The 21,245-nt window shown below is 42.2% G+C and overlaps 1 protein-coding gene across 2 annotated transcripts in view; it reads left to right on the top strand.

Annotated features, from left to right (window-relative positions):
* The window catches only part of UBR2 (ubiquitin protein ligase E3 component n-recognin 2), a 119,310-nt gene that overhangs the window by 23,270 nt on the left and 74,795 nt on the right, over nt 1-21,245 (top strand). Inside the window, exons 8-17 of one of the 2 annotated variants that reach the window (XM_006122091.5) lie at nt 798-918; nt 3,722-3,829; nt 8,149-8,237; nt 8,877-8,975; nt 12,003-12,166; nt 12,251-12,350; nt 14,185-14,313; nt 15,584-15,767; nt 17,421-17,482; nt 19,873-19,983. In XM_006122091.5, coding sequence (XP_006122153.3) covers nt 798-918; nt 3,722-3,829; nt 8,149-8,237; nt 8,877-8,975; nt 12,003-12,166; nt 12,251-12,350; nt 14,185-14,313; nt 15,584-15,767; nt 17,421-17,482; nt 19,873-19,983 — 1,167 coding nt within the window. Of the gene's footprint in view, nt 1-797; nt 919-3,721; nt 3,830-8,148; nt 8,238-8,876; nt 8,976-9,047; nt 9,147-12,002; nt 12,167-12,250; nt 12,351-14,184; nt 14,314-15,583; nt 15,768-17,420; nt 17,483-19,872; nt 19,984-21,245 lie in introns of both variants that reach the window. The other variant, XM_006122090.5, reaches the window with a different exon arrangement.

The raw sequence follows: 21,245 nt of genomic DNA, 5'->3' as shown, positions 1-21,245 counted from the left end.
TGAACAAGGGGATTTGCTAAACCAGGGAGGTCCTTCCCCTAATGGCCCATGCTGACCTGCTGTCCCCATGCTAGAGCTCCACCTAGCTCTGCTGCTGCCCCAGCCCCCTGGGGCTCTCTAGCCTCCATTAACCCCATTTCTGCTGGGGCTGGCGTGCACAGCCAGAGCTCTACGGCTGGGGCTGGAATTCCACAGACATGTGGCGCTGCGGTTGGGCCAGGAGCCGGAGATCCCTGGATGCTGCTGCGGCTGAAGCATCTCAGCCGTGGAATTCTGGCCCCAGCAGCTAGGGAGCCCTGGCCCTGGTCCTACAGCTCCTGCGCCAGCTGAGGGAGCTCCGACCTCTGCGGTAGCCAGGGAGGTCTGCAGCTGTATGGCACCATCACTGGAGCTCTGCAGCTGGGGGTGGGGTCAGAGCTCTCTGGCTGTGGCTCCACTGGAGCTCTCAGGCCAGTGGGGCCAAAACTCCCAGCTGCACCACCAATCCCTCCTGATACTGGACTCTTGGCTGAGTCATTGGTCCCTGCTACCACGTTCCTGCCCCACTGCCAGACCTTCCTGTTCCTGGACTCTGTGGTCCAGGAACATCCATGGTCCTCCTGGACCACGGATGTTACTATACCAGAGAGACCTGCTTTAGGGAGATACAACCTGTAGTAATAGGACTTCATCTTAATTCCTGTGATTAAATGTTTTAATTTGGTGTACAGAATTCTGTGTTTTTGTACAGCAAAACTTATGTCTTTCCTGATATTCACTTTAAACTAAGCTTCCTCCTCCTCTTCTCTTTTCTTAAGAGAAATACCAGTCGCCAGACAAAACCACTGAAAGTTCAGGTTATGCATTCATCTATTGTTGCCCATCAGAGCTTTGGTTTGAAGCTCCTGACTTGGTTTGGCAATATTATTGGATATTCAGGTAGGTGCAGTCGAACATTTCGTTGCTAAAGAATAGAAGATAATTTAGAGGATAACTTAATGCTAAAAGTAAACAAAATGCTTTATGTTAAAACAGCTTATCTCAAATGCATATTGTGTTAGCCTAATCAATTAATAGCTTTTGATGTGCTTCATCTATTGTCCATGAATAGATTTGTGCTCCTGAATCCTGACTTCTATATGCAAGTGCTCGGTGTAGTAAAATTGGTGGTTTTGAGCAGCAACTGAGTTGCCATTGAATGGTGTTTGATAACAGGGTACTCTTTGACCCTTGATTACATTTTAAAATGAAAGAAATGAGATAAAATCTGGGCATCTTAAATATATGTCAATAGTAGTCCTTTTTTAGTTGATGAACCGTTTCATATCTGTTACAGTGAATTAGAAAAGCAAAGAAGTGAGAGGGAGGAAGTGAGCCAATAAAGCTCTGATCACATGTTCAGAAAGGCATGCAGTCTCATTTCATGGGGAATATCTTGTGAATTCTGACTGAAGGGCTCTCTTCATTCTCATACTACAGCATATGTAGGCTGAAATTCTGCATTAGAGGCCAAACAATGGAGTCTTCTGCTCATCCTGCTCAAAGCATACTAAGCTCCTTACAGAGGAGTCAAGAAATAGAATCATGACTGTACAAGGGGAACAGGGAAGATATGGTCAATTGGTTCATGAGATTAGGAAGCTGTGGACCAAAACACTGGAAAGTAGGAACCAGTGTTTGTTGTCTGGTGGAACAGTACTTTAATCTTCTCCCTTATTCATTTTGAGTGTGCCCACAAGCAATTCTGGTGTTCCCTCCACCTTCCAAATTAACTCCTTTCTTATTAGACAAAAGAGAGCGGAAGAAATATTTAAGGTCTCAAGTATTTTTTTCCTGGTGATCTTAAAAATCTAATATATAAAGGAGAATGTTTGTATGTTTGTGCTTTAATAACTTGGACACTATAAGACCTACCGCAAGCAACCTTTGCATGGGATAACCTTTCCTCCACGAGAAGGTTTTAAGGTACTGTAGGAGGGTGTGATGGGGGGCACCACTCTCCTCCCCCTTCTGCACTAGCTCCGTCAGTGCCAGTGCGCTCCCAGGCCGCTGCTGTTCTGGACCTGTGGCTCTTGTGCAGAGGCAGCGCGTGGAGAACTGCCCTCATAGTGCGTGCGTGCCTTAGCCGGCGTGCAGGTGGACCCGGAAAGAGCAGACAGGAACGCTGGCATGGAAAAAGGCATTGATGGTTAAAACCGGCACCAGGCCAGACACAAGCAGGGGAGAGACAGAAGGAGGAAGGGGGAGCAGGGTCGGCTCTTTTGTACACTGCCATCTCCCTAACTGCTGGCCTGTGCATTAATTAATATTAATATATGGAGATCTACCATCTCCTAGAACTGGAAGGGACCTTGAGAGGTCATTGAGTCCAGTCCCCTGCCCTCACAGCAGGACCAAGTACCATCCCTTACAGATTTGCCCCAGATTCCTAAATGGCTCCCTCAAGCCTGGGTTTAACAGGCCAGTGCTCACAACCCTGGGTTTAGCAGGCCAATGCTCAAACCACTGAGCTATTCCTGCTGCCCACACAGACAGCGCCCAGCTCCTCCCCATCCTTCGCCTGCCACCTCCCTAACTGCTAGTCTGTGCCCCCCACAGACCGCGCCCAGCTTCTCCCCATCATTTGCCCGCCACCTCCGTAACTGCCAGCCTGTGCCCCACATAGGCAGAGAATCTGATTTTCTTCCACCACATCTGTCCAAGTACCACCCTATCTAATATATAAAGGAGAATGTTTGTAAGTTTGTGCGCTAATTACTTGGACACTATAAGACCTACCACAACCAAACTTTGCATGGGATAACCTTTCATGCAGGAGAAGGTTTTAAGGTACTTTTGGACCCGATCGGGGTCCCGCCCTGCACCTGCGGGCCTGAGCGCGAACTGGGGCGCCCTGCCCTGTGTAGCCTCCTGGGACTCACCCCCTCCTACCTGCGAGGTTACATAACTGACCCTCTCTTCCCCCTCCCCCCAGCTGGCACGCAGTACTCCCACCCCCATGTGCACAACGGCTCAGGCACCCGCCCTACCCCCCACGGCACCTGCCGCCCTGGGCATGAGCTGGGGCGCCCCTCCCGCGTGTAACTTTCCCTCCACCTGGGGTCGCTCCCCACCTGCCACCTCCTCCCCTCTGGAAGCCAAAGCCAACCAGCCTTTCTGCACAGCTCGCTGGGCTTATCCGAGCAAAAGGAATCTGTGTACCTGCTGCAGCGCAGGGCAGAGGGTCTGGGTTAAACCCTCGATGTATTACACTGCTGTGAAGCCAGCTGGCTGCTGTTCATTCTGCAAGTGGGGCTCTTCTGTGTCTGGTTCCAGCTATCGGGGTTAGATGTGAGCTTTGAGCTTTTGCTTGCCAAGGCAGGGCAGGTGGATCCCTGAGCCAACCTGGCAAAGAGAAGTCCCCTTGCTACTGGCCACATGACTGTGTACTGTTCTCTTGGGGGCTGGCTGCTCAGTCTTAGGGGGAGGATGGTCCTGCTGCTCTCAGAGGGTCATGTGTGAGCCAGAAGCCATCAGCTCCCAGGGTCTGTGGCTCTGGGGGTCCCCTGACTCAGGGTTCCCTCCTTTCCTAAATTTTGTTCCTCCGGTTTCCTGAACAACACCAGGTAAGTCCAGCTAGTATACTATATAAAGATGTACACTCAAATTATGTAAACTTCCATTATGCTACATACACATCTAAAAGTAATTTTAGTGTTAACTAGCTTTTGTATTTTTATTCTGTGATTTTGTTTTTGTTAAGATGGCCTTCGTCGAATATTGTGTCAGGTTGGTTTACAGGAGGGACCAGAGGGTGAAAATTCTTCCCTTGTGGATAAACTAATGCTGTCTGACTCCAAACTGTGGAAAGGTGAGTTGACCAAACTTTATAATGAAAATGACTTTGTATGTGCTTACAGAAAGTACTCTGGTAACCGTTTTGTTTTGTCATATCTGTTCATGTTTTAGGCAATTTTTATTGCAATCTATTGTACAAGCAATTGCCTGTTTACAAATTTACTGTGCTTTACTTACCTCTTCTCAAATTTGAAATATGCTGAATTGTGAAATTTTGGGATGGCCCTTTCAGGAAGATAGTCAGCAGTGCATGTAGAGTGAGTAGTCTGATCCAGTCTGGTCTGGTGCACCATGCCAGCAAGATACTTCTAGCCAGTATAGCATACCAAAAAGACCTGTGTAGCTATACAGTCTCAGTCCCTTCCATGCAGGGTCTCCCTCTGACTGTACAACAGCTCTGCTGGAGGACCAGACAGGGCTGGGGGGCGGAGGCTGGGATAGGATGATAGAGCCATACCAGAGGAGCTGCTAGCTTTCTGTTCATTTTCTCACTGTGGTTCCAAGCAGGGAAAGGAGCAGAATGCTGGCAGCTCTTCTGGTGCCTGTAACACCCCAAGTTGCACTCTGTCCTGCTTCTCTGTCAAAGGGCAGGGCTTGGAGGGTCTGCTCCTTTCCTCTCTGTGGTTCTTGGAAGAGCCTTGAACCTCAAGACTCTCCAAGGAACTACAGTGGAGAAAGGATAAGAAGGTTGGTAGCTCCTGTGGCATGGCTGTACTGCCCCCAGTCTTGTCATCTGGTGAGATTGCTGTACAGCTCCCAGACACACATCTGCATGGAAGGGCTGGAGTGGTAGAGCCATGCTGGAGGAGCAGCCAGCATGGGACTGCCTAGCAGCCCCACCTTCTCCTTTCACTGCTGTGGTTCTGAAGTCTCCAGCACAGCAGGAGGAGGACAGAAACTCCTCTCCTCAGGTATGGGGTGTGGATCATTGAGAAGGGTCAGTGAGAGCATGGGGACGGGAGGAGGAGTCCCATGCAGAGTTTACCTGCTTCCTGTTAATTGCTGCTTGCCACCCTGGACACAGTACTGGGTTCCACTTGTACCACTGACTACAGTATAGTGAAGAGAGAGAAGAACTTTCTGTTAAGAACAGACTTTTCAAAGGGCTGTAAAGTTGATATTTGTACACATATTGACCTAAAAATTGCTATGCCACTTTAAGGCCCAGAGAAGAGACAACAGCATAAGTATGCATTCCTTTGGAGTTCCTGAGACAGAGGCACATTCATCCAAAATGGTGTAATTTAAAATTTTTTTGTTCTATAGAAAGACAAAGAAAGATGCAGAGCTATTGTTGCAGACTCCATTCAAACCTGCTGAGCTGAGAACTCCCAATGGAAATTAGGGATGTTAGTATACAGCCATTTAAATGATTAACCCGCAAACCTAGGCTTATCAATTAATCCAAATGACTACACGCAACCTTCCTCTCCCCAGAGGCAGTAAGCGGGGGAGGAGGCAGGAGCCAGTACCTGTGGAAAGTTGGTTTCTCCAAAGCTGCCTCCCCCCCTCCCCCCCCCCGGTTACCTCCCATAGAGGAAGCATCGGGGGGGGGGGGCGGCAGGTGGGAGCACAGGCTCTGTGGAGGTGCCTCCCTTCTCCCCCCAACCCACGTGGTTGCTTCTGTATCAGAGTCAGGAGCAGGGAGGTGGGGAAGGAAAGTATTTTCCTTCTCTTCAGAATTTTGTGGGTTTAACTGCAAACATCAGGATTTTTGGAAATTGAGGCCATCCCTTCCCTTTTACAGAAGTTTGTTTATTAGTGTGGACTCTCTCAGGTGAATGGGCTGTAGAACAGGGATGGGCAACAGGGTTCCCTCTAAGGTGCGTGCTTCCGTGGCTGAGCACAACAAATTCTAAACCCTTCCACCTTCTTCCCAGAGCCACGCAGCAGTGCTCACTTTCTTGCAGAACCACAAAGTGAATGATGTGGCTGCTCAGGTGGGCGTCCAGAGCCGCGTGTGCATCAGTTGCTCTTTTAAGGTCAAAATTATTTTTCCTCGGTTTAAAAAAAAGAAAGCCCACTTAAGACTATTGCTGTCCCTATTATTGCCAAATATAGTAATGTAGATATACTACACAGAACACATTATGCAGTAGGAACTCACTAATTAATGTTGGCAACTGGGAGAGCCGTAGTAAGTCAGCAAGCTTTACAAATAAGCAAGTCAGCAGAAAAACACAAACTCAAAAGTACTGCAGCAGAAAAAGTATTTTGGATTTTTTACATGTTCAGTTGTTTAAATTGTAAATAAGATGCACCAAAGGGTATTTTATAAACAATAAAGAGGTCTTAATATTATGCGATTTCACCACAATACTTGGCTGTTAAATCTTCACAAAGAAGTAGATAGTGAGATTTGGATTTGATATTATCAATTTGAGATTATCAAGGTTTTACTGTGAACTTACAATAAGGTGACATTTGATTTCAGGTTATATATTAATTTATTACTTACAAAACAAATTGAACTTGTTTTTCTGCTTTTTGCAGCAGCATCCTCTAGGAGTCTTTAGGCCAGTATCCAATCAGAAATTACTGCTATTAGAAGAATTAGCTCCTGCATACAACTTTGGCTGCTATTGTATAGCCACTAAGGGCATAGGTCAGTGGTAGAACAGTTCAGTAGGAATGTGCAAGTAGGTGAAACCAAAGCCAGATCTCAAATGCAACAGAGGGAGTGGTATGGGCAGAGCTCCTGGCAAAGTGACTACTGTGCACATAGCTCCCCTATATGGCCTCCAACACTGAACTTAAATATTGAGTGTGGTTGATGGCCACATCACTGGTGCATTTCATCCTTAACGCATAGTACAGACTGGAAAAACTATTGCATATGTAGTATGAAGAGAACAAACAGGTAAATTGGTAAATTTAAACAAAAACATAAAGAATTTAGAGAGCAAATGATGAACCTTTAACTCTAATACATTATTCAGAGAACTGATGGAAATAAAGTGTTAATTTAAGTCACAACAGGCCAAAGAGAGCTCTAATTATAGTCCTCCAGAACCAAATTTTATGATCCAAGAGATAGGACCTTGAAGGCTTTTAGTTGTATTTTGAAAAGGTAGAGAACTGTCCAAGTGCACTTCATTCCTCACATCCTAACTTGTGTAGTGCCAACAGTCCCATAGGGCGGGAAGGGAGATCATCTACTCCAGTTGGGGGATAGTCTGGGAGAGAGCTATTAACAGAAGCTAGCTACTGAACATTTTGCAGTACTAATTTTATTTTTATTTGACTTAAAATGTTTATTTAATATGAAGTCATGCACCTTGTTAATTATCGCTTGTTTTAGTATTCTTTCTTCCATAATATTTTACATACATACATACATACATACATAATATGCCTGCACACGTGATATTTGTTAATAACAAATTGGTTCACAAGACAAATCTCACTCTGCACATGGATGGAAAATCTTAGAGGGAACACTGATGTGGAAACTTTTTTGAGGTTTTTTTGGAAGAGCTGCTGATCTGCAGAAAAATAAGTCGGGGGCTGCATACAAGTGAGAAGTGGGGGGGGGGAAACCCTCACTGTGGCCCCCAAATGAGAAGGTGAAAGATACTCCCACATTCCTCTTGCACATCAGAGCCTGGGTGGCTCAGCCTAGTAGTTTTTATGTGCTTCAGTCCCACGGGGAGCAGCAAGGGGACTGGAGCACCAGCGTAGGCTCCCCAATGCTGGGGGGCGGGCCCTGAGCCTTGGGGCCTGGATCCAGGCAGGCCAAGGTCCACATCCAGCTCCTGGGCCTGAGGTTCCTCACCCCTGCTGTAGAATGAAGGTTCAGATTTCTATATGGAACTATGCTATTTTTTAGGGGAACAGATGTCTCATAGTTCACATTAAACAATTTAAAGTGTTTAATTACTGGCCTTTAATCAAAGGTGACCTTCAAACTTGTTGTTTTTAAAAACAAGAGATAGGACTTTTAACTGAATTAGTGACGGAACTTCTGTGGAAAATTAGTAAAAATAATGCGTGCATATATTTTAAAGCATAATCATTCTTTATTTTTTTTCTTAACTGACAAATCCAAAGTTAAGTTCTTTGTATTTTCTTGCAAGAATTGATTTTTGTCCTTAATGGTGCTGAAAAATGTGTGGAAGAAGAAATAACCCTACAGAAAAAATACTTAGGAGTGGGGGAAACTGATGGTTTTCTTCACCATTTTCTATTGATTGCTAAATGTTATCAAAGCCCTCTTCAATAGGGGATAGGAGAGTAGAATTTCTTCTTAATTTACAAGGTTACCATTATAGTTGTTTTCATGATAATCTGCTGGTCAGTAATGGCAAAATAATATGTATATTTTCTTAACAGGAGCTAGAAGTGTGTATCATCAGTTATTCATGAGCAGTCTACTTATGGATTTGAAATACAAGAAACTCTTTGCTATCCGGTTTGCAAGAGTAAGTACCTTTCTTATGATAAATGGAAAATGCTTCAAAACACAGCCTGGTAAAAAGTTTCAAGTAGGACATACAAAAGTAATGATACTCTATTGTTTGGAGTATTGCTTAGGATTGTTTTTGATAAGTGAGACTATTTAAATAAGAACTATTTATTTCCTTCTGAGTTCAAAAACTTAGTTATCATAATACCTTATCACCTGTCAAGAAAATAGATTTTTTTTTTTATTTCAATCTAATGCAGGTGGTGAACTAACAACTATCTAGTACAGGATGCATCACCTCTGATGTTTTATCTTTCCCAGCCAATCTACTAAGGTCCCATTACTTGAGAGACCGTCATTACTTCTTGTTGGTAGTATTAGTTAAAGGTGACCCCTAAACTCAACTGCGCTTAATAGTATTTCCTACAATAACTAATTTTTGAGATGCTCTTAATTAGCTTCTTGATATTCTAATCACTTTAATGGTAATTAGAATGGGTGAGTAGATTTTATGCATGGGCCAGTAAATTGTCATGTCCATTGTTCAAGGTTTGTTTCTTAATGATGGTTCAGTACCACTCCCTCCTAGAGATTGAATTTAAAGCAAACATCAGGTCAGTGTGGATTAGAGGTGAATTTCCCCCTTGTTGTTTAGAATTACCGGCAGTTGCAGACAGATTTTATGGAGGATGATCACGAGCGAGCAGTGTCCGTGACTGCTCTGTCTGTCCAACTCTTCACTGTACCTACTCTGGTGAGTAGTGTTTGCCTTTTTTTAAAACTGATAGTTGGCACTCCTTGCCTTTTTTTGCCTCCTTCTTAATAGAACTATGAGCGATTGCAGAGTGATTATGTGAAAGATGACCACGACAGAGAGTTCTCAATTGCTGACCTCTCGGTACAGATATTCACAGTGCCTTCACTTGTAAGTACTAAAGATGGGGGAAGAAAGTTTCATTTGTTAGGAGCTGCACTAAAATCTTGAGTTTATAGACTATTTGTAGTACTCCTGTGCAAATCACTGTGTTGCCGACTTCATGAAAACTAATTAGTAGTTTTTAAATATAGGTAACATTTGCGAACTGGAGTTGGACCTATGCTGCGAAGTTTTGAATCTGTATCTACAGGTATGTCTAGACTGCAAAGGTTTTCCGGGATACCAGAGGTATTCCAGAAAAGCTCTGCCAAGGAACGCATCTGCTTTTCTGATTTTTTTTTTTTTTTTTTTTTTTTTTTGAAAAACAGACGCATTTTTTCGGCATCACTGTAAACCTTATTCTATGAGGAGGAAGGGAAGTTCCAAAAGAGACTTTTTTTCTGACATTCAGCCCAGTGTAGATGGGCCAGCTGTTGGGAAAGCCTCTTTTGGAAGAAAAGTGGGAAAAGATACTCAAATTGCTGTTCACAAATTGCATATCTTTTTCTGATAGAACTTTGTAGTCTAGACACAGCCTGAATGTCCCTGAGCACATGGGTATGTGGATCTATTCTTTTGTTTTGGACATCTCAATTTTTTTCAATAATGAACGTATATCGAGAGATTATCATTTTAATACATAGTTTCATCTTCTGACCATGCCAAATTAAGAGTCTGTAAATATCCATGCCAGGTGTTATAGGGTGTGGTGTTGGTGCACACTACTCCCTGGTGTGACACTGCAGCTGCCATACTTCAGTTTCCTTCTTGATTTTCCATTCCACCATTCACAGTCAGAAGTGTTCACATAAGAATCCCTGTGATGCAATCTGATTTATGAAATACTCACAGAATAAACATGCAGTTCCTTTGCCTTTCTAGCTTCAAGTTCTCCTTTCCTTGGGGCTTCCAATTTAATATTCTTTCAGTCTGTCTTTCTCTCCACTTCACAGCTCCCTCTGTGCCTAAGGACATCAGCCAATCTCACTCCAGCCTATGGGCTTCTTTGGGAAGGCCTTGATTTAAACTTTTTTCTTAAGACAGGGTCACCACAGCATTTTCTGTCTGTGATGAAATTCTGTGAAGCTTCCCCAGCTCATCATCTTCGTGCTTCCACATGAGAACCTTCTTGCAGGTCTCTCCTGACTCTAGTTTCCCCTTGACTGTGAATTAAGAACATTCTTTTTTACTTTTAAATGGGCAGACCCACGTTACACTAGGGCTACGTCTAGACTGGCATGATTTTCCGCAAATGCTTTTAACGGAAAAGTTTTTCTGTTAAAAGCATTTGCGGAAAAGAGCGTCTAGATTGGCACGGATGCTTTTCTGCAAAATCTAGACGCGGTTTTGCGCAAGAAAGCCCCGATCGCCATTTTTGCGATTGGGGCTTTTTTGCGCAAAACAATACTGCGTTGTCTACACTGGCCCTCTTGCACAAAAGCATTTGTGCAAGAGGGCTTTTGCCCGAACGGGAGCAGCATAGCATTTCCGCAAAAACATTGACCATCTTACATGAGATGGTCAGTGTTCTTGCGGAAATTCAAGCGGCCAGTGTAGACAGCTGGCAAGTTTTTCCGCAAAAGCAGCTGCGGTTTTTCTTTTAAAAACCAATGGCTGCCTTTCACAGAATTTCGAGAACTTTTTCTGACACACAAAGTCTGTTTGTATATCACAAAATGTTTAAAGTGAAGAACACTTAAGAGTAGATGAACTCAACAGAGATTCTGTCTTCATGAAAACAGCTTTGGAAATTAAATAAAATGAGGAAAGAAAATCTGACTTACATAGAATTGTTTCTAAAAAGAATGTTGTTGCAAGTTTTCCAAGCAGAATCAATTTAAAGGCAGATAACATTTCTAAGACTGTATGGAGAACATGGTAAATGATTTAGGAACTGATTTCAGGATAACTGATTTCAATTGTGATTTCTTTTTAACAGTTTGCTAGCTCCTGGATGTGTCAGCTGATGATGTATTCTTACCTCTTGATTCAGGAGGTCAGGGGTCTCTTCCTAGTTCTGTCACTGACTTGCCTTGGCCGTATCACTTAATCTCAGTTTGCTTGTCTGTAAAATGGCATCACTACTATTTGTACTGGTTGCGGGACTTAGCTAGGTAATGTTAGTTAATTAGATATCTTATCTAATTAATGTTAGTTAGTTAGATATCTTAAATAAAAATTGTTTTTAATCATGTTTCCAAAATACATCTCTTTTTCAAAAAGTTTTAAGTGTTAGAGAGAGAATCCTGAAAGGAAGTATCAAAGAGGTGAGAGTTGTAGCAATAAGGATTGAGACAAAGAAAATATTTTTTGAAGCATAAAGGTAATATTTTAAAAAATAAACTCAATTAGATTAGAGCCAAAGGCTGTCTCATTTCCAGGTTCTTTGCTAACACGTTTCCTCAACTGAAGCCTTTATATATTGGCTTAACTTAATTGAAAGACTATTAAAAATTGCTCTTATAGAACATATTCAATTGGTTGTATATGCAGTGTAGTCATGTATTTTGTATGACCGTGATCCAGCAAGGTATTAAGCATGTGCCTGACTTTTTAAGCACATGAATCATCATTTTGGATTCAATACGATTGCTTATGTACTTAAGTTCAGCATGTTTCTAATTACCTTACTGAAATAGCCAGGGAGTAGGCAGTAGGTAGTTTTGCAGATGAATTTTAATTTTCTCTTATGAACTTCTGTTTTAAAGTAATGTTAAATTATAGAGGAACACCAGCAATATACTGTAGATGGTTTGGCTGAAAAGGCATAGATTTTTACCTGCAGAGATGCAATATTAATTTAGCCTGTTTCTCTGGTTAGCAATGTTTGTTGATTACAAGAAACTTTATTGTACTTTGGCAAAGGCTCGAATGCTGATAACAGAAGAAAATCTTATGACCACAATCATCAGAACATTTGTGGACCACTTAAGGCACCGGGACATCCAGGGCAGATTTCAGTTTGAAAGATATACTGCCCTTCAAGCTTTCAAATTCAAGCGGGTTCAGAGTCTTATTTTGGATCTCAAGTAAGAGTTTTGATACTAATCAAATTAATGAATACTTTAAAAATTATTAAAACTAACTCACGAATTTTTTTCTACTGGATTCAGGTATGTGTTGATAAGCAAGCCATCTGATTGGACAAATGACTTGAGGCAAAAGTTTCTAGAGGGTTTTGATGCCTTCTTAGAGTTACTGAAGTGTATGCAGGTATGTGAATCTGTCAGTTTTAAAATAAACACCATAAATTTTCTGTCTTAGTAAAATGAATGTTGTCAGATGTAAAACACTTTTTTTGTTTAATTAAATTGTTACATCAAAGTACTTGCAATCTTCTGTTGATTTCAGTGTATTGTGATTAAATTACACGTCTGTTAGAATCACAACAAATGTTCCTAAACTTTGTGCATGTAAAAGTGTACATTAACTTCCTTCTGTGTAAGTGGGGGGGAGAGAAAAAGGGGGAGAATTAAAACAAGGGTACCAGTTTGATGCCATGATAATGATGCAGTTTACATTTGTATGTGAGAGAATAGCTAGACTAGTCTGTCTTATCTAGCTTTTGCTATATTTAATGTGGCGATATTTAATTATTTGAGGATTACCAATTGTACTCAGCTCTGTACAAACATATTGGGAAACAAAGTCTTTGTCCCAATGAACTTTAAAATATACACAGGATGGTATTCCCTTTTGTAATATTTTGATCCTTTAATACATTGTTATACTATTTTTTTCAGTATTTTGAGACTAACTATGCTTTTGTAAGGTCAACTATGAGGGCAAAAGGCTTGACCAAATAACAATAATTCTTTTCAGTATTCAGTGACCTCTCAAATTTTTAGCTTTTGTTCATACTTTTAATAAATTCATTATTGCTGAGAGCATGCTATCCTAATCCGACCACGTTTGAGAATGTCAGTTTGAATTTTAAATTATTTTTATCTATAAACTTATAAAAAAAATCCTTAGAAATATCTTTAACAAACTGAATTTGGTATTTAGAAGTTTTTCCTTTTAAGGATTTGACTCTTGATTAAAGACATTTGTAGAGAGAATTCTTGACTCTTAGTCTTCAATTCAAGATGCTTCCTAAATCATAAATGGGACTTGCCATACCAGATCAGACTAGTGACCAGTCTAATCCAGTATTTTATCACCTCTGTATCCTGAATTGTTTAATACTATTTTTCCCTCTTTATTTTTTAATACAGATGTCAACGTGTAGTTGAGTACACAATTAACCGATAAACCTACACTTATCAGTTAATCTTATTGACTACATGCTTCCCCTCCCCCTTGTTGCCTCTTATCAGAGGCAGGGGGAACAGGAGCCAGTGCCCCATAGGGAGCCAGTTTTTAATCTGGCTCCCCACAAATACCGGAGCTGTGGCACCATCTCCCCTTCCCTCTGACAGAACTGCTACCTCTGAGGTTGAGGGGGGCAGGTGGGAGCTAGTACATGTAGGAAACTGGCTTTCAAACCAGATCCCTGTGCATATTGGCTCATACGCGCCACTTTCTTCCCCTCCCGCCCCACACTTCTACCTCTATCAGAGGCAGCAGCGGGGGGAGGGGGACACATGGGAGGCTGCCATGGAGCAGCTTCTGTCTGTGGCAGGCCCAGGTTTGTTGCAGACAGAAGCTGCTCCATGGGATGCTGGTAGACATCTATGGAATGCCAGCTCAGGTGCCCCGTGGATGGGGCTTCTGCCTCTGATACAGAGGCAGCAGTGTGGGGTGTCAGGGGCCTCCCCGGGAGCGGGGTTGGGAGTGCACTGGCTGTTGGCCCCACCCTCATGGATTATCGAATAGTTGTGTAACGGATAATATTTTGTGCAGTTATACAACTATTTAATGAATTGCTATCTAACATCCCTTTTTAAAAATGTTGTCTTTTATTTCTTTCCAGATCCTTTTTATAATTTTGTGAAAGGAGCAGAATGTTTAAACTGTACAAGTAATTACTCAAACTTATGTTGGCACCTCTAGGGGTTTTTTAATTACATATTTAATCTGTATGATTCTTTGTGGATTTTTTTAGGGTATGGATCCCATTACACGTCAAGTAGGACAACATATTGAAATGGAACCAGAATGGGAAGCAGCATTTACATTACAGATGAAATTAACACATGTTATTTCAATGATGCAGGACTGGTGTGCTTTAGATGTGAGTTCCTTCTGCTTTTATATATGAAGAGAAGTGTGGGTAACGTATATTGTGTCAAAAAGTGCCAGCTACTGTCTGTGGGTCTCATGCTACTGGCGGATAGTATTAGCCTCAGAGGCTCACTGTGGCCCTCTTTCTCTTTACTAGAGGCAGGTGCCACAGCTTACTGAGCCACACTCATCACAGGCTAGTTCATAAGTTGGGGTAATTTAAAAATAGTAAGATTATATTAATGGTAAGATTGTCCTAGACTGGGTCACAAAAACAGCATATGCTGATTCAGGAAGGGGACTCCAATGGACTCAAACTAGGAAACTTGAAGATCTAGAGTTTGCAGACGACTTAGCCTTGCTTGCAGACAAATTAGAGCATATGCAAGATAAGACAGATGCCCTACAGGAAACAGCTGAACGAGTTAACAGCTGGCCGCAATTTTAGTCAAGAGAAGACCAAGTTGATGTTCATTAACAACAGGCAGGGAGGTGAAATTACAGTTGAAGGAAAAGCAGTGCAAGAGGTAGATCAATTTGTATACTTGGGGAGTGTTATCAACAAGGATGGGGGAACTGAAGAGGACATCAGTGCAAGAATAAGAAAGGCGCAATAAGCTTTTGCCATACTACGACCAGTCTGGGGTACAAGAGCCATTTCAACAAGAACCAAACTATGTATTTTCACTTCCAATGTGAAATCAGTGCTGCTGAGTGGCTCCAAGGCGTGGCACGTTGTCCAGAGCAACACTAAGAGAATTCAGACATTTGTCAATAAATGCCTGAGACACGTTCTCCAGCTGAAGTGATACGATAGAGTGCCAAATGAAACCTTGTGGACCAAAACAAATCAGAAATCACTGGAAGTCCAGATTAAGAAAAGAAAATGTCGATGGGCAGGCCGCATTCTGCGAAAGGACTGTGAGGAATGTATCATGAGACAAGTGTTAGAATGGAATCCAAAGGGAAAGAGGAAAAGGGGACATCCCGAACAAACATGGCGACGAAGCTACCTGAACAAAGTAAAAGTAGCTGGCTTAACATGGGATCAAATCAAGACTATCACTAAGGATCACAAGAGATGGAGAATGAATGTGGAGGCCTTATACTCCATTAGGAGTCCAAAGGACTAATAGAATAGAAGATTATATTAAGAAAAGTTAAAAAAAAACGAGGAAAAAATAAACACAGAGCATAACTTAGTATGTTATCGACTGTACATCATATGAAAGGACTCTGTTTTCTTCATGGTGTATGTAAACCACAATATCTTTTTGTAGGAAAAGGTACTCATTGAAGCTTATAAGAAATGCTTGACTGTGCTGATGCAGTGTCACAGTGGCTTTACGGATGGTGAACAGCCTATCGTTCTCAGTATATGTGGACACTCTGTTGAGACCATCAGATACTGTGTTTCCCAGGAAAGAGTCAGCATTCATCTCCCAGTTTCCCGTTTACTTGCAGGTAGGAATAATCCTAGTTTTGAAAATATTTCAGAAAATTAAATTAACATAAATGCACATACACATCTTGCATGCACACAGGTATAAGAGATTGTATTCCATGTGAGGATAGCCAGAACGCAGTGTGCTCTTGCCATCTCCATCCGTCTGCCCAAAGACATCTTCATGTGAAGAGAGATGTAGGAGATGGCAAGGCTGGTTTTGTGCCTGTTTGGAGCCCCCTCAATGCCCTGGGAATCCCCAACGGGATTGCAGGTGGTTTCTGTTCCTTTTGTGTCACCTCAGTGGAACAAAGAGGCATAGAACAGGGCAGAGGATCTGCCACAAAATATGGATTATGGTTCTATGGTATTTTTGAAATATGTTCAGTCCTTCGGAAGAAAAGATTGGACACCACTGTATAAGAGAAAGGGTTGTAAAATACATCTATCCCTTACAACCAGTGTTATCATCAGGAATTTATATAGTGATTGCACTTTTACCTTACATTTTGGCTCAGTAATTGAGCAATTGTATTGGAAATAGATGAAGGTTATCTCTATATTAGGAGTGTTTTACAGGAATGGGAGTACTTGTATACTGTCCTGGCAGGATACTCCTAGAAAGCTGCACTTTGTACTGGCATAGTAGAACTGGCCCCTGGAATAAAATAGGCTATACTGTAAGAGCACAGTTTTGCCAATAGAACTCTCCACACTATTGACTTGCATAGAGCTGTGCCATCAGGTCAGGAATTCACACCTCTGACTGTACATAAGTCTGTAATGTGCCTTGGTCTTTGCTTGAATTTTAGTTTAAATTGAATCAGTAAGTCATGTAGTAGTAAGGATGATTGGCATATTGACAGTTAAATATTGGAGGTTAAATGGGCATTTGATCTTCGGTTTAGCAAGTTCAGTAGGTCACGGTCAAATTATTTTGAATCTTCACAAGCAGCAGAAGTGTTGCAGTTAAGAAAAAATTGTCCTGTTGAATTCTCAAAATTAAAGTCTGAAGACTGAAAGAAGAGCAAGTGAGTTTGTTATGGGTAACTCGTTCTTACAGGTAAAGGATGGTAATTGCGGAATATTTCTCTTTTATGAGAAAAGCAGGTATTAATATGTACCTTTTGTTACTTCATGATATTTCCAGAACAATGGAAAGAGTTTTACTTCTTGTACAATAAGTGTGGGGGGGAGGAGGGAAAGGAGCAGAAGGTGTGAGTTAGGGAAGGGTCATATGCCATGATGATGAGTGCATCATAAAAAGCTGAAAAGAATAACACTGTTTAAATGAGGTGACCATTTTGAACCTATTGAAATATTATGTTTACTGAATTTCCTTTGTTACATTAGCTGCCAGTTATGTCCTCAGTTTGATTGAGAGAAGGGGATAACTTGAAGGTTTTTTTGTTAAAGCAGGGTTTATAGAAATGGAAACAGACTTCATCCAAAGTTTATTAGATATGCTCACACACATCACAGGTGTCTTGATCAGTTGTATGAAAATTTGATTGTGTGCATCCTGCATGCCTTAGGAACTTTGGCTGGATGTTTGTGTCTTAAAACAGCGTGGAAAGGTTTAAACCATGCAGATGGTTGCAAAAAATGTATTGTTAGGGGCTAATATCAAGTATGTATTAAAATGTATCCTTTTATTTTGTATACCCATACAGGTTTGCATGTGTTGCTAAGCAAAAGTGAAGTGGCATACAAGTTTCCAGAGCTGTTACCATTGGTATTGTGAAATTTAATTAATATTTATAATATACTTTGAAGTTTTTAAAGTGGCATATAAGACTATGTCTAAACTGCATCCCTCTGCCAACAGAGGGATGCAAATCAAGCACTTTGGAAGTGCAATTGAGCCCAGGATTTAAATATCCTGGGCTTCATTTGCATACTCACATTCCGACGCTGTGCCGATCAGGCTCAGTGTCGAAAGTAAAAGTAAAGTGTAGCAAGTACAGGATCTGCCAAAAAAGCCCCCACTGTCAGCAGAAACGCGGCCGAGTCACAGCTACAGTTTACGTTCACTTTCTACACTGAGCCTGATTGGCACAGCGTTGGAACGAGAGTATGCAAATGAAGCCCGGGATGTTAAATCCCGGGCTCATTTGCACTTCCGAAGTGCTTGATTTGCATCCCCCTGTTGGCCGAGGGATGCAGTCTAGACACAGCCTAACTGTTAAGAAAATAACTTTTTTGGTGTATACTTCATTTAGAAAGACAATCTGTTTTTAAATCTTAGGCGCTCTTTAGGAACAATCCACTATTAGTGGGGAGGGGTTAACTGTTTAAAAAAAAAATCTCATTCTGTTTCTCATATCCTGTCTCCACTTTGTTTGAAGTTGAGTTTTGGGACTGCTCCCAGAAGTTAATTCCTTCTTTGGCTGTGGCAGCTTTCGCATGCCCTGAGCCACTACTCTCTACATGTCTCTTTTAGGATACCACCTGTAATATGGACATTAAATGTCAAGTAATGGGCAGTGGGTGTTATAAGAAAAGGGGTTAATTGAAAGAACATACAGTAATTACTCGCTCAACATGTGCCCGCTTAACGCGTTTTTGCGATAGCATGATTTTTTTGGGGGGAAGGTTTTTTTTGAACAACATGACCGTCCCTGAAATAACATGGTTTCCCCAGCCGGCTGGCGGCTGTGCGGGGCTTCCCCTGCCTCACTGCAAAGCAGCAGAGGGTTTGCCATGCTGTTCCCCAGCGACCCCCTCTCACTGGACGCCTTGCTCCCTCTCCTCCACCCCTGCTTGCAGTCCATCGGCTAGGTTTCCCCAGCCGGCTGGTCATCGGTGGCTGCGTGGGGCTTCGCCCGTCTCTCTTCAAAGCGGCGGAGGATTCGCTGCTCGCCACACCATTCCCCGGAGACCCCCTCTCACCAGACGCCTTGCTCTCTCTCTCTTCTGACCCAGCTTTCAGGCCGACGACTTGGTTTCCCCAGCCAGCCAGTCACCGGCAGCTGCGTGGGGCTTCCCCTGCCTCTCTGCAAAGCGGCGGAGGGTTCGCTGCTCGCTGCGCTGTTCCCCTGAGACCCCCTCTCGCCGAACACCTTGCTCCCTCTCCTCCGACCCAGCTTGCAGGCCGGCAGCTGGGTTTCCCCATTCCCAGCTGCTTGAAATGCAGCCCCCACCTTTTCCATTATTTTCAATGGGAAAATTGACCCCTCATAACACGTTTTCACTTAACACGATCATTTTCTGAAATGTATTTACCGTGTTAAATGAGGAATTACTGTATATAAAAGAAAGGAGGAAGGGTGTTGAATTGGCAGAAGAAATTACATCAATTTGTAAAATAAGAAATAATTTTCTTTTGAAAGAGTCAGAAGTACATGGAATAAGAGACCAAACAAAAGGAAGAGGAAAAATTTTCCAAAAATATTGACTAGTATACTAGTGTTGATATATATTACATTCAGAAGAAAATTAAAAATAAAAGATGAAAAATAAAAGCTAAGGGTTTTAAGCATGGAAGTGCAATATCAAACCAAGGTAAAATATGGGATAAGTTAACAGGGAAGATTAGCTCATTTTTAATCTGTTTTATGAAACACTTGGGCTACGTCTAGACTGGCATTATTTTCCGGAAATGCTTTTAACGGAAAACTTTTCGGTTAAAAGCATTTTCAGAAAAGAGCGTCTAGATTGGCATGGACGCTTTTCCGCAAAAGCACTTTTTGCGGAAAAGCGTCCCTGGCCAATCTAGACGCGCTTTTCCGCTAAAAAGCCGCTATCGCCATTTTCGCGATCGAGGCTTTTTTGCAGAAAACAAATCTCAGCTGTCTACACTGACCCTTTTGCGCAAAAGTTTTGCGTAAAAGGGACTTTTGCCCGAACGGGAGCAGCATAGTATTTCCGCAAAAAGCACTGATTTCTTACAGTAGGAAGTCAGTGCTTTTGCAGGAATTCAAGCGGCCAGTGTAGACAGCTGGCAAGTTTGTCCGGAAAAGCAGCTGATTTTCCAGAAAAACTGGCCAGTCTAGACACAGCCTTGAAGTATGTTTGTTTGGTGTTCCCTTTTTCTGTTCCTAAAAGTCTTTAGTGGTTTTATATCATATGAAGTTATATTTTTGATAATTGTATTAAGGTGTTGCTATTTTATGTTTTCTTTAGAGTGAACTTAGCCCACCTTTGTTAATAGAGCATCCTCTACGATGCCTAGTTTTATGCGCCCAAGTGCATGCAGGGATGTGGAGAAGAAATGGGTTCTCTCTTGTTAATCAAGTAAGTTGTTTAATAGCTATGATGTATATGTTTGTTTATGCTAGTTTGTTGTTATGATCCTGTGTCATTGTTGGAAACTACTAGAATATACCTCATTTCTGTTAAAAACAAAACCATCTCTAATTTAAAAAGGTCACTGATGGGATGTAAATATTGGAAAAGACGACACGTAGCAGTGAGTATCAGAGCCTGCGTTAGCTGACTCAAGCTTATGTTACAGGGCTAAATAAATCTGTGTTGACATTTCGGCTTGGGCTGGAGCCTTCCCCTTTTTCTGGGTTTAAGAGCCGAAGTTCCAGCTTGGGCCCAAACAACCACAGAGCTATATTTATCTCTGTAGAATGGTCCCCCCTATCCTGAGCAGGATGACTTGGGCACTGATTTCACAACATTTCACAAGATAATTCTTCTGGAGGTACATGCACCGCTCCCATTCACTTCATTTGCAAATGTGAGTTTTCACAAATTGGGCCTCTTGTGTCTCAAGTTAAGCACCCAGTAATCAAAAGAATACACAGCTAGTGGCTACCTGCCAGAATGATTTGCTTAGCATAACAGACTATGGCAGAAACAGGAAAAGAGCTCAGTTTTTGTTTGTGGTTAAGTGACGTGAACACCATAAAACCAACCTTTCTCCCTCACTAGTTCCTTCCCACAATTATTACACACTTTGCAACTTCTGAAGCAAATGAGGCAGGATTCCTGCACACTGCCTCATTTGCTACACAACAGTAATTCATTTTTTGAACACCATTCAACCTGTGCTCTGAAGAAAACAGGAGTCCTGTGGGGAGGAAAAAAATGTGTTTACAGCACCATATTTAACTATATAGTTTAGCCTCTGTTGGTACATGCATTAAGGCGGTGTGGTATAAGATTAAAAAGTATAGTTCTTCTTCAGTTGATGTCCCCGTGGGTGCTCCACGTATAGTGTTGGGCTCGTCCCGGCACCGCTGATCGGAGCTTTTTCTAAGCAATTGCTAGTCGGGCTGTGCATGTGCAGCTGGTGTCTTGCACAGTTGAGCGTGCCCTGGCCCCCTCCCCTCAGTTCCTCTTCTACTGCCCTTAGCCATAGACGGGGTCATCCTGCTGCTTCAGGCACTTTTCTCCTCATAGATTAAACCTTCAACCTTTTGACCTCAATTAATCTTGGATCCTTGTTACATTATTACCATTTCCAAGGCAAACAAATCAAGCTGGAGAACACTGTTCCCTCACCACTAGCAGATTCAGTGGCAGCCACTGCTCTGTCAGCTGGCTCA

This window comes from Pelodiscus sinensis, chromosome 3 (assembly GCF_052426305.1).
Source record: "Pelodiscus sinensis isolate ZL-2025 chromosome 3, ASM5242630v1, whole genome shotgun sequence".
Lineage (NCBI taxonomy): Eukaryota > Metazoa > Chordata > Testudines > Trionychidae > Pelodiscus > Pelodiscus sinensis.
Note: the sequence above shows the minus strand (reverse complement) of the source record. Positions and strands in the feature narration are given on the sequence as shown.